The sequence below is a fragment of the Octodon degus genome, unplaced genomic scaffold (assembly GCF_000260255.1).
Source record: "Octodon degus isolate 3935 unplaced genomic scaffold, OctDeg1.0 scaffold00024, whole genome shotgun sequence".
NCBI classification, from domain to species: domain Eukaryota; kingdom Metazoa; phylum Chordata; class Mammalia; order Rodentia; family Octodontidae; genus Octodon; species Octodon degus.
The window spans coordinates 5,389,816-5,406,590 of NW_004524600.1; the positions used below are offsets into that span (position 1 = coordinate 5,389,816).

General features: G+C 47.0%; 1 protein-coding gene across 8 annotated transcripts in view; it reads left to right on the forward strand.

Annotated features, from left to right (window-relative positions):
- The window catches only part of Synj2 (synaptojanin 2), a 110,795-nt gene that overhangs the window by 50,351 nt on the left and 43,669 nt on the right, over positions 1–16,775 (forward strand). For all 8 annotated transcript variants that reach the window (XM_023712182.1, XM_023712184.1, XM_023712180.1 and 5 more), the window contains 2 exons: positions 4,083–4,166; positions 13,460–13,521. In XM_023712182.1, the coding sequence (XP_023567950.1) occupies positions 4,083–4,166; positions 13,460–13,521 (146 nt within the window). The remainder of the gene's footprint in view (positions 1–4,082; positions 4,167–13,459; positions 13,522–16,775) is intronic.

Consider the following 16,775-nt stretch of genomic DNA (forward strand, 5'->3'; position numbering starts at 1 on the left):
ATTTGGCGGAACCGGGGATTGAACTCAGATGCTTATGTTTGCCAGTCAAGCACTTAGCCTACTGAGCCATCTCCCCGGGCACCCACCTCCCTTTCTTGAGATGGGGGGGTGATTTCTTGACATCCATAATATGCCTTTGAGGTCTTCCTAGGTTTTGTTTTCCATCCCTTTTCCTCCTTTGAGCCAGGCAGTGCTGGGCTGTCTATGAAGGGCAGTCAGACACCACCATCTGCTGTCCACCCAGAGACACAGGCAGCTGCAGACACAGGCCCCCACCTGCCTGAGGGGATGTAACTTAACCCCATGGTGACTGTTTCCACCGGGCAAGTCAAGCAGTCTTTTATTGGCAACATGCATGTTTGAAACTACTCCTGATGGCCCATGTGAGAAGTGGGAATCCAGGCAGTCAGACTGTGGTAATGCTGGGGAGAAGGTGACCACGTGGAGAAGGGTACCAATTCACAGAGGTGTGTCCACAGTTGTCCTCACTGGCAACCTGCAAATGAACCCTTGGGCACTTCAGCAGTCTGCTGGTGAGCCTGTCGGGCTCCAGTGCCATCGTGGGCACATGGATACAGGGTACAGCAGGAACAAGACTGCACTTTCTGCCTGCTAGGGCACATCCCACAGCCAGGCTCAGCCGCTTGCCTCTAGCCTGGTGCTCTGGCCACATACTAATGCACGTGTTTTTTGTGTATGTCTTGGAGATTAGCACCAGCTCTGCTTACCCTGCAGAAGCTTAGGTGAACCAGTGAACCAGTGAGGTGGTTCACTGAGCATGGGGACCTGCCTGGTGACCTAGTAACTTGCCATTTAGGGCTGAAGTGGTGCTATGGACACCGGGCACATCCTGTTCCCTTGAGTTTGCAGGGCCAGGATCTGGGGCAGTGTGCACTGTTGGGTACCTGTCTCCTGCCTTTGCTTATATGAAACAGCAGATTGTACAAGTTCTGTAGGGCCTTCAATTAAAGGGGTTTGGTAGGTTGAAAGTATTGGTTCCTCTTCTACCTGACCTAGAAGAAATGGCAGGCATTGACTCTGGTCACTGAGGACATTGTTGCTGAGCATCTCAGTGCTGAGCTCGGGGGAGGTGCGCCAGAGTGTCATGGCCCTGGTGGTGGCACCACAAGGCACTTTTGGCTTGGGCCCTGTTGGGGAGGTATCCACAGACAGACCAGAGGCCCTGAAGTAGGTGGCGGGGCCAGCCAGATGGCTTTGCCAGTGTCACTTGGTGAATGGTTGTGCACAGAGAACAGAGTGGGGACTCACAGGTGACAATTTGGCTTCTCTTGAGTTAATTTTCAGGGAGCCTGAGAATGAAGGGCTCTCAGCCCCCTCTGCTTCTGCCTTGTTTTAACATTTTCTTCCAGGAATGAACAATCTGCCTCCTCCTAGGCAGGCTATATGTGATGTATGTGTGTGTTGTGGGTGTATACACATCTGTATATGTTATGTACATGTCACATGTTCTGTATGTGGTATGTACAATCACATGCACTGTCTGCTGTGTATGCATTTGTGTGTTGCATGGGTCACATGTGCATTGCATGCTGTATTATATGTGCATACACTGTGTGCATTTGTGTGCTGTCTATGTACAAACATGTTGTGTCCGTGTGTGGGTGACATCGCTGGCTTCCTGGGAGGAAGCTCTGAGTCTTTTTGGCTCAGCTGTGAGTCATACCCAGTGGGCTCCCTCTGCAGCAGTGATTCACTGTGCAGAAAAACAAATCCAAAAAGTCCCTTAGTCAGTGCAAAGATACAAGATAAATATTTGACTGTTGGCGATAAGGCCAGTGAGTAACTGGGGACAGCGGGTGAGAAGGCTGTATTTCTTCCCAGGAGCATAGGCTTGGTAGGACTGGCTTACTAACGCTGCTTCTGGGCAGAGAGACCCAGCAAAATGCCTTTCTCCTGGAAGTGTGTGCACCCAGTTGGCGCATCCTCCTGTTCTGTCCTTCTCTATTTATGGCACTTTGGTTTCTGCTCCCATCATTTTGAGAAAGGGCCCACTCCAGGTGGCTTTCTGGCTGTCTGGTACAGGGTCACAGCCTCTGCCCAGGCTTCCTCCTTCCACCAAGAGCTGATGTTAGGCTCCTGCCCTCCATCTCCTCCCCACTGGTCTTTTCTTGGATTTGGTCCTGCCTCTTTCACTCGCCATCTAGTCCTGTTTGACTTGCCTTCTGCCCCCACAAACCCTCCTTACTGAATGGGCTCATCCACAATCTCAGCAGTGTTGCTTTTCGGTGTCTTCGGTTGGGGTGCATGCACCTTCATGGATACCTGGCACCAGATGACACTAGCTCCATTTAGAGAGAGAGAAACTGAGACTGACTGTGTTCAGTAATGCCCTAGGCCATCCTGCTGGGCAGACGGAAGTTCACAAAGTACATTTGGCCCAGACTGGGCCCCTGGAAGCATGCTGTTCTCGTGAGCTTCATGCTCCATCCTGCCTCCCTCCAGGGCCCCAGGTGACCTCTGTGGAATGGGATCCATGACACAAGACAGGACCTCCCCCTACCTCACATATTTTGGGAGCGCTGTGGAGCATCTCAGGTCTGCTGGCCAGGTCAGGGGCCTGGTGCAGTGGGAGGTATAGATTCAGATGGGTTTCCTGAGGAGGAGAGAGGCGAGAACTTTGCTGCACCCTTTCCTCTCAACCCAGTGGAGCAGGGGTTCTGTGTGTTTCCAGCAGCTGGTTCTGAGCAGGACATGGCTCCAGAGGAACGAGGTCAGGTTAGAAGCAGCCGTGTGAGCATGTGGTCTCTGAGTGAGGGCTGAGGGCTCCTAAGCTTGATCAGAGCCTGATCGTCACCACCAGCTACCTTCATATTCGAATGCTGGCCGACTTGGTTTCCTTCTCTGGAATCTGGGCCTGTGGGGATTGCACTTGGGTCAGCTTTCCGTCATCCATCTCACTGTAACAACTGTGCTGGCGGCTATTTCAACAATCTGCTAGTCTCTCCTAGGTTGGGTAGTACAGTAGAAGAGAGTAACAAATTTGCCAGGAGTCCACACCTGGAGACCCAGGCGGTTCTTAACCAAGCTCCTTTTTCTTCAGTGATTAAGGCTAAAACTATAATTCACAACACAGACACCAGATCTGGGTCATGCCTGTGGTCTGGGGACTCACGGGTCATATTGTCACACCCTCCCCCACAGAATTACTAATGGATGTGGATCTGAGCATGATCTGGCCTATGTGGAAAGCTACCTGTAAGGGAGCGGGCTGGTAAGCATTGGAAAGGACTTGCAGAGGCGCCCCGGCCAGCCCTGCCAGGCCAGGGTAGGATTGCGCAGATAAAGACCGGGGCATCTGATAACCATGCAGTCTTCCCCTGTGGGGGCTCAGGACTATACTTTTTGTCTTTTAAATATCACTGAAAGCCTGCAGGCATACTCTGAAGTAACCTGTGTTGGGGGGGAGGGATATTTTTCAAAGCATAAGTCCCATCTGTTTCTGCACGGGGCAGGGCACTGGGAGCTTGTGGAAACTGTTGTGTGTGTTCACCGAGTGGCATGTTTAAGGACATGGTGGCCCAGGGCCAGGCCCAAGCTCAAGCCGAGTCTTGACTTGTGTTGTCAACTACGAGACGGACAGGTGCAGTCAACTAGGTCTTTGGCTGTATTACTTCCTTGTTCATTGGACTTTTTCAATCCTTTTCCAGTAGCTAACTCCCTACTACGTAGCTATTGGGCAGGTAGAAATAGAAGGCACTGAGAACGGTCCTGGTTAATCCCAGAGCATATTTCTTTCTGTTCACACAGCGGGGAGGAGGAGAAGGTGCTGGGTTTTTCCTGGAGCAGGGCAAAGTTGCACCCTAGGAATTCCCACAGATCCTGAAAGGACAGGTCTGAGGGCATCCAGCCCACCCCAGATCCATCCGCAGAGGCTGGCTAGCAGCCACATGCCCTGCCTTTCAGCCAGTGCCATATGTGCCCGGTAAGAGCAGAGTGCGCCCAAGTCCTCTGTCTGCCCTTCCTGACTGGTGTCGGGTCACAGGCACCAGATCCCATTACCGGCCCAGGACATTGGATTTCATTGAAGAATACCTTTCCCTTTCTGTTTCCTTGTGCCGCAGACGATTTACATGGATGATGGAGTCTCGTCTTTTGTCCAGATCAGAGGGTCGGTTCCGCTGTTTTGGGAGCAGCCAGGGCTTCAGGTAGGTGATTTAAGCAAAAACTGTTCTCTAGGTTGCTGTTCCTCTGTCCTCCAAAACTGTGGCTTGATTCTTTAAACATGTTTCCTTCATGGTGGCGTTTCTGGTAGTTTCCTTCATTCCAGTGTGTGGAGTCAAGCTGTCAAAGAGTGTGTGTGTGTGTGTGTGTGTGTGTGTGTGTGTGTGTGTGGCGCATACAGGCTGCACTGCAGTGGATGAACAAAACCTGCTATTCTCTGGTCTGGGTACAGTGTGTGTGTCTGCTCAAGGGGAGGCCCCAGGGTGTGCTGCACCATGTTCAGTGTACTGAGAATGGTTTTGAGAGCTGGGACTCTCACAGAGGCTTTCAGAAGGGTCACCGGGCTCTTGGTGACCATGTGATGGGTCTGGCGTTTAGTGGTGCCTGTGTGGAGCCACATGAGGACTGCACAGAGTCTTCCCATGATTTCTAAAAATACTCAGTACCATCTAAAGCAGGGCTGTGGTCAGTGCCAAAGGAATTTGGCTTCTGTGTCCTGTAAAGAGTTCAGGGATGGGAATACTGTCAGAAAACTCACTCTTGTTATCAATGAAAGACATGCTACTCCCTGTGTGGGTTCTCTAGTGAAATAGTTTCAGGGCTGAGTGGCCTGGGGGTTCCTCACACTAATCCCCTTCTTCTCTCCTGTCTTGAGGAAATGTACAACCTTGAGAAAACCTCTCACCGAGGCCCTTTATCATCTCTGGCTCCTCTTACCAAAGCCTCTCATGTGACTGCAGTTGGGTCATCCACCAGAGACTGAAGAGGCCCAGTGTGCAGGTGCCAGTTGTTAGGGGTGTCTGTCAGGGTAGGCCTCAGAGTTCCCAGTCTAGGGTTCAGTTTCTTAGGCCCAGACCTAGAGTTGTCCCTAGGCCTCTGATAGGGGAGCCTCCAAGTTCCATGGCTGTTAGCTTGTTGCATTGACAACGTGACATGTCAGCCCGTCAGGTGAGATGGATGGACTGAATGCCTCACGTGGCCTGAGAGCTCTGTGGAGAAAAAAAATGGCTTTATTAATGTGCAGTCTTCCCACTAGAAAGGAGCAACCCAGATGTCCAAGGATGACCAGTGGCATCGAAAGCTCACGTAGAAAATTGTGCCTGAGCTTGACTGAGCCTCAGAAAATTTCCCAAAAGCACTTTCCAAAGGAGATTTTTTTGACCTTTATTGATGCATACCATAAGCTATACCCATGTAGAGTTGTGTAAAAGCTTTGTAATCTAAAATTAGAATGTTCTTGTTTTTCTTTATTTTTGCAGGGCTGGAAATTGAACCCAGGGCTCCTGCATGCTGGGGAGCATGTCAGCCCTGAGTTGCATCTCCAGTCTCTACCTTGGGGACCTAACCTTCTCATCACTGCTGGACAACTCCGTGTCACTGGCAGTCACCCACCCTCCTTGCTCAGCCTCTGAGCAGTGTTTATCTCACTTTCTATCTCCATAGAGATCATTCTCTGGACATTCCAACAGAGTTTTGTAATATTTTTTTTTTATTTGACCTTTTTTTTCAGAAACTCCTTGAGTTCTGTATTTATGAGGCTGAAACATAGATCAAATGAATATAGTATTTAGGGAGACCATGTTATATTTCATGTAAAACTTGTAAAAAGTCTCAAAATTGAGGGGGTAGTTGTGACAGAATCTTAGGATATGAGAAGGATCATTGCAACCCATCTGTTTCATATTCCTACTCAACTCTGGAGTCAGGACTCAAAGAGGCAGTGTTCTAGGCCAAAGCTAGGGCTGTCCCTAATTGTGCCAGGCTCTTTATACTGGGATGCTGTCTCTCTGTTGTTGTCTCTCTGGAGTGTTCAGAGAGCCACAGGAGGATGTCTGGCTCTTCTCCCCATAGCTAGCCTGCACTGCTTGGTGGAATAGCCTCACAGGCTTCCCTCCGCCATTTTGGCTTAGACCTTCCAATGGCTTTGGTCTTCTCCTGTCCTATTTCTAGGATGCTTGAACTTCTTATCTCTCTTGTCTAAAGAATGAAACCAAGTGGTCTCTTGGTTGACCTTGATAATGTCCCTGACACAGCCTTACCCTGCCATGGAATGACTGTGCGTGAGTTGGACACCAACCAGGGTCAGAAGGACATGCATCACCCAGCTGTTTAGCAGCTGTTTCATCTTTTAGAGTACTTATACTTAGGTTTCACCAAGGCCTCTGTGGTGTCTTCAAACACAGTTTTGAAAAGCTTTAGTGTTCATTAATCTTATTAGGGATTTGCTAACCTTTGGGCCTAATCCTTGTATTTATCTCCTAAATACCATCTGTCATCAAAGAAGGATTAAGTCATCATCAGAGGGGACCAGAAGGGCAACTTAGATGGTGGTCTATCATTATCCAGCCTGAACTATCAATATCAAGCTAAGGATGAGTGCTGGTTGTTTGTTCTCCATTTTAAACTTTTTCCTTTCCTTCACTTAGGAAGGATGAAAAGCTCAGATATTTTGGAGCAAATGGCTTGCATTCTAAGTTACAAAATGTACCTTCTTGGGGCCTGCTCTAAGGAACATGAGCCCTGCCAGTGGTGGAGGTTAGGGTAGGCAAAGAGGGCATGGGGCCTTGATTTTTCTATGTGTACCCAAGGGCCTATAGTGCCTTCAATACAGACTCTTAAAATCTTTTAATTTACTATTACTTTTTTAAAAAAATGTATTTGGTTTTTGCAGGGTCTCACTACACAGCTCAGACTCATGGTAATCCTCCTAATTTCAGCTTCCCCAGCTCTGGGATTACAGGTGTGCACCACCATGCCTAGACTCTGGCCAGTTCAGCCCGCCTGGGGGTGAGGATGGCACAGCATGTGGTGCTGGGGATCAAACCTCAGTTCCTGTACTTACCTAAGCTTGCCTAGGCAGGTGCTTTAATCTGCTGAGCTATCTTGCTGGAGCAATTTTTTTTTAAATGTATTTCAAACTCTTAAATCTTGATGGCAACCATATACCTTTAATAATTTTGACTTTATCGTGTAAGAAGATCGCAAAACTTATAAATAGGCACAGTGATATTTTGCTCTTTGATTCACTGCTTCCCAGTGTTGCTTGTCACAGTGTGTATTTCCCATCGCACCCATCTGCTGAAGACTTTGCTCTTCTGGCTGCTGCAGGAGTTTCCTCCATGTCAGGTGCACAGACAGACACGTGTCACACATGTGAGTTTTGTCTGTGCGTTGGAGTTTCACATGGCAGAACCATCAGGAGGAGAATCAGAGAGGAGTGGGGTCTCTAAGCTGCATTCCCTCTTCCCTGTCAAAGCCTGTGCCTGAGTCCTTGGACGTGTGGCGCTGCGTGTGCTTGGTTGCACGTTTGTGTCTTTGTTCCACAAAAGATGAGATGGCTTGTGGCATAGCAGTTTCCAGAAAAAGGTGGGGCAGGAGACACATGCCTGGGTGAGAATGAACTGAGGCCAGGGCCAGGGCTGGCGTGCACAGTGCCTGCCGTGGATCTGGGGAGTTCGTGGGAAGGAGCTTTGGCTTGTTCTGGAAATCCTGGTAGCTAGCATAGAAGAAACCAAGGTTGTGAGGCAGTTTTTATAGCCATTCAGAACATGAATTTCCAAGGTTTAGAGACCTCAGTCAAAATCAAATTCTGCCATCTCATTTAGTAATCATGTACTTTTAAGAGTTTATTTTCACTAAGCCTTGTCCTGTAACATTGGGCTGATGATACCTACCTTCTAGGATTATAGAGAGGATTGAAGACTGTATCAGACTCGTAGTGATCAGCCTGTTTACAGCCTCCCAAGAGCTGGGATAACAAGCATGTACCACCGTACACAGTCTCAATTGCTGTCTCAGTGCACCCCAGGGGTGGCTGGCATGGCAGGCCCTAGGATCGAACTCCCAGCCCATGTGCCTGCTTGCACGTGCTTTAATCTGCTAAGCTATTTGGCCGGCCCTTGAAGACCGTAATACTTAGTTGAATTTATAGAGTATCGAACCCAAAAAGTTTTCAACATGATAGCTCTTTTTAATAATAAATAAATTATGATATCTGGAGACAAACACAAGTCACATGGTAGGAATCATGACCCTCTTTGTCCTGAGGGTAAGATGTCCCCTTTCTTCATGATAATGACATGCAGTGACAGCCCAAGGACAAATTTCCTCGTTTCCCTGCTGTCCCTCACAGACTGATGGGAAATCAACAACCCTAGGCTGAGCTTTCATCTCACAGGCATGCAGAGAGCTTCAGCCTGGTATATGGGGCACCCAGAGTCAGACACAGCCCTTCCTCCAAGGAGCAGTGGCAAGGATGTGACAGACTCAACCTGTGACAGGCTGAGATCTAGTGGCAGCTCTCAGGAGGGGCACCGGCCCCTGCAGGGACTGGGGAGGGGACTGATGGGGATCTGGAAGGTCCTCTTCAGGATTCTTATCTTATCTGACCAGGGAGTGGGCTTGGGGGAACCACCCTGGCAAGGGAGGCAGCCCCAGCAGGGGAAGCAGCAGGTGTCACCCTGGATCAGCACATCCAAGGAGTGGCAGTAGTTCAGTACTTTGAGTCCTAGGCATGGGGATATGGCAGAGATGATACAGGAGATTGGAGGTGGGGCAGGGTGTCTATATAGCTTACCTTAAGGAGTTTTAATTCCAGAGTCAGTGCCCAGTTCTGCTGAACAGTAGAGTCACAGGAGTACTTTGAACATCCCAACACCGTCAAGGTCATACCAGTTAAATCAGAGTATCTGGTGCTGGGAGCCAGCAATAGTCCTTTCTGAGGGCCTGGAAGTGATTCCAATGTTCAGGAAAGCCTAGAGACTGCTCCATAGTGTGCAGGTAAACTGTTTCTTGAGGTTGGCTAGAGTGTGAGGAGCTTTGATTTGGAGCATTTGTCTGCTTCTATAAAGGCCACTTCCAGCCTGCCAGCTTGATATCACTGAGCCCAGGCTGTGCCTCAGTCAGCCCACAAGCTGTGGGAGATATTCCTGAATGCCCCGGATTGAGCCCCAGGTGGGAGCTGTTGCAGGTAAGGTTGCTACAGTCTGCAGATGGGAGCAGCGGGTGCCAGGAGGCAGGGAGGCAGCCCCAGCAGGGGGAGCCTGGACATGCTGCTTGTGATTTTGGCTCCTCGTGCGTGAATGCTGGTTGGGCTTCTGCTCTGGCCCACAGCCAGGACTTCTCTAGACTTTCACTATTTGAATGGCCAGCTTCCTTAAGCTCAGTGTGTAGTCTATAGGACTGAACAAATGGCTTCAGGGACGAGACAGTAATTTGCAGGAGGGAGGAGGCCAGGATGAAGACAGGAGGGAAGCTAAAAAAAAAAAAAAAAAAAAAAAGGCGTGCCCTCAGCTGCTGTGGGCCAGAGCCAGTGGGGATTTTATGCCCTCTAACTACAGTTCTTTCCTGAGGCTTCTGACACATGGTGACTTTAGGAGTAGGTGACCGAGAGAAGTGTGATAAGCAGGCTAGGGATGGAGAAGGGACCAGCAGGATGGGGTGAGAGGCAGGGAAGGAGCTGAGGAATCCTGCAGGACTCTGAAGGAGTGCTGAGAGGGCCATTTCCTGAGTAACTGGGGGCTCCAGCTCCTCCATTATACCCTAGGCCCCATCTGCTTTAGGGAGTGAGGGTCCAGCCAGAAGCCATGATGCCCCAGAGGAGGATGCTGGGGCATGGCTACGACGTAGACGTGGACCGGGAGCGGCACTCCTGCTGTCCCTCCACAGGCATTTGTCTCCTCAGCAGAAGGGGAATAAAGATGAGGATGAGTCAAAGCCAGCGCTTCCCAAGTAGGAACAGGTGTGTAGGAGTCACCCAGGGGTTTGGGAGGGTGATGGTCTGGCCCAACCCCAGGGAGTTTTAGTCCAGCAGATCTGGTCTGGGCCGGGGGGAGGGGGTCCAGGAACCACACATTGAGAACCACTGGTCTAGACTCATTGTCCTTCCACTCATTTCCTTGGCCATTCATCCTGGCATGGTGCCCTTGACTCCGACATGTTCCCAGCATTGTCTGTCATCAGGGATGTTGGGAGAGAGAACCATGCTGGTGACTATGGTGTATGTCCCCATGAATAGGCCACCTGCCAGGCAGAGGCCTCTGGAGGTGCAGGCCCCAGTGTGCTGTAGGCTGTGCCTCCTCCTGCCATTGGCTGCTGCTGAGTCCCCAGCTTTCTGTCTGCTTCCCTCCTTTCCTGGGTCCCCAAGAATGTGGTCAGTGGGGCTATAAATAGGGATGAGCTTCATCTTGCTCTTGTACTGCTGGTTCGCAGTGTGTGAAGGCACGTTTCCACAAAATTAGTCCTTGCTGTACAGACTTACTCAATGCTTCTGGGGCTTTCTATGGCGGTCCCATCTGGAATCATCCAAGGCAGGGGATTCAGCATTGCCTTGTGCCTACCTTCCCATAGCACTCAGTGCCATGTGGACCTGGTGCTCAGTAACTCTTCAGTGGGCAACCTGGATGGTCTTTATAGTAGGGAGCTCCAGACTGGGAACTGGGCACTGACCTGCACAGCTAACCATGCCTGCATGCTCCCCCTGTGTAAAGAAAGAGCTTTGGGGTGTGACTCAGAGACAGGCAGGTTTGTCCACCCTAGAGCCTGTCATGACCAGGGCAGGTTTATCAGCCTGGACTGTTGGTTTTGTGTTCTGTCCCTCCCCCTCTACTCCCTCCCTCCCTCCCTCTCTCCCTCCCTCCCTCCCTCTCCCTCTGTTAGTACATGTTTGTAATGCCAAACAATTACATTAATCATGGGGAGTTGGTACATGTCCATAACATGTATTTGTTTAATCTTGTTCTTCTCCCCTTCCCCTCCATCTCTTGGTCCACTTCCCCTTTGCAAAAGCTCTGTCTCCATGTTTCCTATCATCTATTTTTTTTTCTATTGCTCTTTAATCTATATTTTGGGTTCTCATGTAAGTCATATGATATTTAGACTTGTGTGTCTGATTTATTCTACTTAACATTAGGGTCTCAGTGAATCCACATTCCTACAAATGACTCAAATTTATCCTTCATTAGACAGAGTAGTACTCCATTGTGTAGACATGCCATATTTTCTTCATCCATCCATCTTTTGGTAGACTCTAAAGGATGCTGAAAGGGCCATTTCCTGAGTAATTGGGGGCTCCAGCTTCTCCATTATGCACAAAGGCCCATCTGCTTTAGGGAATGGAGGTCCAGCCTGAGGCCCCGTGATGCCTATCATGTCTCTAACTCAGGAAGATACCCACAAGGGGAATAGCTGGGTTAAATGGAATTTCTAGTTTGTATTTTTGAGGCATGTCCACACTGATTTCCTTAGTGGTTGCACTAGTTTACACTCCTACTGACAATGCAGAAGGTTGCCTTTCCTCCTGCATCTTCACCCATGGATGTGATTCTGAAACAGTTGCTATCTGTCCCTGTGACAGGGGACATCGCTCAGACTGCTGTCAGAGGACACACATGGAACTGACAGTTCTCCCTGGGCAACAGCCCCTGGTGACCTTATGGCAGGTAGCTGAGGGGAGTACAGACCACCCACCACCGGGTACTGTGTGAGCCCAGCAGTGACAGAACTGACCGGGGGCAGTCTTTTCCACACTGCAGGGCTACGAATGTTTTTTTAATTAAGTGTTTGACATTTTGTCAGCCAGGCATCAATGGCGTTTGGGAAGAGGAGGCCAGGAAAAACCAAGGCAACAAAGTGAGGGTGTCCTGCCTGGGCCTTCCCTAGGAACTCTCACTAATTCACAGCAAAGATGCCCATTTCATACTCACCTTCCTCTGACCCAGATCTTGTGGACCAGAGGGTCTAGACTTTGTTGAATCCCTGGCGAGAGTGCTACCCATGTGATGCTGTGTCCTGCTAGGCACCTGGTGTCCCTGGGCCTCTCTGCTAGTGATATTGGGTTTGGTTACCATCAGGGGTCTACTCAGTTTTACCCCTTGTCACTGATGTTTTCCCTTTCAACCAGTAAGCACTCTAGAGCCAAATTCTGAGATCAGGCCCGTGTCCTGCTCCTCTTCAAACTGTGGTGTATACACAGTAATTTCACCACTCCCCACATTTATCAATAGCTATTTTACTGTAAGAATGGATCTTCCTTTCTTTCCCATACCCAATCCTACACCAACCCACATATCCATCATTATCATCAATGCAGATCAACAGATTCCTATTTTATTAACTAGATTATAATCTACTGTTGTCCTTATAGTGTTCGATATTCAAATTGCCTCCAGATTTGGCCAGAGCCCTCTCACACTAACTCTAGCAATATGAACTTGAATATTTTTTTTTAAATGATTTGGTACAGGGTCTCACTACTCAGTTCAGATTCATAGTGATCCTCCTGTTTTCAGACTCCCCAACACTGGGATTACAGGTATGCGGCACCATACTCAGATTTGTCTTTGCTTGTTTTAACTTCACTTTTTAAAAAAATTTTTGACTTGGAGGGACATCCTTTATTTCAGTAAGCCACAAGCCTTAGGAAGGAAACAGAATGAAAATCAGCCATGTGATACCCCAAAGGAGACACCGCAGTCCTCCGGTGTATAGGGCTTATCTGTGAGGCTCCGCCAAGGAGTCCAGTGTCTCCTGTGCTAGTCTTTCAGAGGCGGTGTCACCTCGAGTGCCTGTGTTGCCCCAACTCCCTGAGTTCCTCTGATGCATCAGATGGACACTCCACTTTGACCTTTTTGGTCGAGGTAGTAGAGGTTTAGACCGGCGTGGCACAGTACATAGGCTGCCTTGGTCCTGACCCACAGCACAGGGCCTCAGGAGTGTCACTGATGCCCCCAGGCATGGGACCCCTGGTCCAGCATGGGCCAGGCTCAGTGGCGCTGTCAGTGCAGCAGGCCGGCAGCTGCATGGAGCTCCAGTGTCCACACGCTGCTCCAATCTGTGGCCCTCCCTTGAAATGTGGTTTTGAAAGTAAGTTGAGTATTAAGCAGGTGGTTCTAAATATTAAGACAAATTAGACAGGACAACCTTGTTAGAGTCCAGAGGAACAGAGGCTAGAAAGCAGTTTCTCACCCTCTGGCTGGTTTGGCTGGAGAGTTTGGAGATCTGACACCTCCTTCTGCTCTTACCTGGAATTCCTTTTGTGTGTGGAAGGATTCCAGCTGGCGGAGCAATGCTGTAGTCGGGACTGGGCATTCACAGAGCCAGACTTCCGTTGGGAGCACTGTTTGCATAGTCCAGGGCTCATGGCCTTCTGGGCTGGGGATGAGGTGGCCGAGTGGCTGCCACATGCAGCCTGGCTGGCAGTGAGAGGAAGAATGGGGACACGGTCCCTCCTGGGCTTGCCAAGCAGAGGATTTACCAGTGTTGTCTCTCCTCGCTTTAGGTTGGTTCCCATCATCTGAGGCTTCACAGAGGCCTGGAGGCCAACGCCCCTGCTTTCGACAGGTAGGATCCTCAGACACCATCCAAGTGGCCATCCTCTCTTCAGACGGGCTCAGGGGAGAGAACATGGGGAGGACTCCAACCTTGAATCTAAACGTGCCTTGTACATTTATTTTATGCAAGAAAGGAGCTTACAGGGCCAGAAATATAGTTCAGTGGCACTGCACCTGCCCAGCAAGCCCAAGGTCCTGAGTTCAATTCCTGGTATCAAAAACCAAAACCAAAAATGAAAGGAGCCATCTGCCTGCAAGCACAAGGTTCTCAGTTCAATCTCCAGCACCAAAAAAAAAAAAAAAAGGAGCTTACAAAATGACTTTGTTTTTCACTTACTCCAATTTCCCTAAAGGTCAATTAATGTTCAGGTAGCAGTGTACAATTATTATCAGTTATTTCTTACAATGGAGCTTCTTTCACTTGTATTTTTAATAAGGAATAATGTAAGTTATAAGATATTAGCAGCTTTTTAAAGTAATATAGTCCTAGGTTTAAAAAAGTATAAAAAGATTTAAAGTGAAATAATATCCTAATTCCTAAATTCCACACTTAAGAAATTTTATTACTGACAGTTTTTGTGTTTATCTTAGACAAAAAAAAATTGACATATATTATATGTGTCAGTTGTAAAAAAGAAAACTGAGCACACAGAAGGCTGAGGCAGAAGGATCATGAGTTCAAGGCCAGCGTGGGCTACACAGTGAGACTCTGTCTCAGAAATCCAAACCAGAAAGATACAATGTACCAAAAGTCGTGTTACAAACTTACTGTTTCATACCTGGTTTAAGAAAAACCATAACTGAGCTGAATTATTTGTTTGTTTTTATTTTTTAGCATTTATTTATTTTTTTATGGAGAGAAAGACTTATTTTTCACAATCAGGTTTTTCAAAAAAGTAAATATTGGGGCCTGGGAGATGGCTCAGTGGAATAAGTACTTCCCTGGCAAGCGCAAGGGCATGAGTTCAAACCCTGGTTCCACCAAAAAAAAAGAAAGTAAACATATTCTCACAAGTCATGAAGTTTTTAAGTGTCTTCTCCAGTCATCTAAAATTGTTTTATGTAAACAATCTAAGTAAAGACATGGTTCTGAACTTTGATAACTTCTCAATTTTTTTGTGTGTTGCCAATATAACAGGTAGAGGGCATTTATTTTGCATATCAAATCCAAACTATTATTAAAGTGCTAAGTTTTATAACTTAATGTGTAAATATTGTATTATAGCATACTTAAATGAACAAAATTTTAATGTGGCTTTTTTTGTAGAAGGAAAATGATTATAGAACTATGATGTTATTTAGAACATATCATTTTCTGGAGGAATATATACCAACAGTCAATATTTATTTCTGTGGTTACTTATTAGAATCAGAGACTTCCCTTTCTATTTTTATACAACTTCAATAATTTGTCTGAGATTTTATACTTCATTTTTATACTTTTCTGCTGGATGCTTAAGACCAAGATAAAGCAAGACCTATATAACAAGAAATGTAACTTTTGTATCTGATAAAGTCAGTCAAATCCCCTCAGGATTTATCCTGAAACCCTGTACAGCAGTTTGTAGATCCTTTGTCAGTGTCAGCCATGTGGACGAGTCATGGCCATTGCTTGACCAATTTTTTTTTTTTTTTTTTTTGTGGAGCCGGGGATCGAACTCAGGCCCTTGCACTTGCCAGGGAAGTGCTTATTCTACTGAGCCATCTCTCCAGCCCCTGCTTGACCAATTTTAAAGAATTCACTTTTTTTTTTTTTTTTTTGTATTTCAGAGAAGGGTCTACAGGGTGTTCAGGGTCTCACTACGAGATTGGACTCCCAAGAGCTGGGATTACAGCTCTTGGTGGCTTGGGCCACCACTCATAGTCTCAATTGCTGTCTCAGCGGGCCCTGGGGACGGGGCCTGCAGGGCAGGCCCGGGGATCAAACTCTTGGCCCCTGCGCCTGCTTGCAGGTGCTTTAATCTGCTGAACTATTTGGCCGACCCTGAGTTGAATTATTTGTAATCTGTACTTGAAATGGTTAATGGCTTATTGAAAGATTTACTATTTAAAATCATTTTATTGAGTATAATAAAATTCTCAAGAATAATTTTACTTAGATCTGGATGTGGTAGCACATTCCTGTAATCCCAGCACTTGGGAGGAGGCTAAGGTAGGAGAATTGTTGTGAATTCAAGGTCAGCTTGGGCTACATAGTGAGTTCAAAGCTAACATGGACTATATAGCAAGACCTTGTCTCAGGAAAAAAAATTTTTTTTCAATAGTTTAATCTTCTAACATAAAGCTTCATTGAGTCCTTAAATTTGCTTGCATATGTTTTTGTTGACTATAACATTGGGAATACAAGCCCAGTTGTAACCCCCTAATTAGCATCTTACAAATTACTGGGCATTTACTGTGAGATGTATAATTTGGTAATGACAAAGCATTGCCTTCTCCCCAGAGCACAATTAATATATTCTGAGCATTATACACATGGAGTTCTTTCAGTTGTTCTATACTGAATGTCTTCAGGAAATAGAAAACATGACTGAAAATGAACTTCTACCCATAGTTGACCCAAAACAAAAGGGCAAGGTCACACTGGCTTGTTTTAAAAGTTTTTTTATGGGACCCAGGGGCAGCCCAGCAGTAGAGCACTTGCTTAGCTAGCACCTGCAAGGCCTTAGGGGATCCGCGTTACAAATGAAAACATAAAATGCAGCCAACAGGTGGCGTTCGACAGGTGAGGCAAGAGCATTGCCAGGTTTGAGGCCAGCCTGCGTAGCAAAACCCTGTCACAAAAAAAAAAAAAAAAAAAAAATCAAAACCAAAACCAAAACCAAAACCAAAAAAAGCTCATGAGTTTGTAAGTTTAAGCACATTTACAGGGACTTGAAATATTTTATGATCCTGGAAATGCCTGGAGGGAATGACACGTGTACTTGAGAACAGAACTCTTCTGTTTTATTTATGTATTTATTTATTTATTTTGCGGTACCAGGGATTGAACTCAAGACCCTGCACTTGCCAGTCTTCTGTTTTATTTTTTTTTATTTTTTTTTCTCAGAACAAGATTTTAGGAGAGTAACAATGGTTAGTACATTGTGTATTGTTACTGCCAAAGTAGTTTCTCATATTACAAGATATAGGCAACAAATAATAAATAAACAACATAGGTACAAACCTCTGTTTTTTTTTTTAAAGTCAACAGAAAATGGAAATATACTTTTTAAAGTTTCTAATACTAGGAGAAAATATCATACAATGTCTTTTAAATAAATT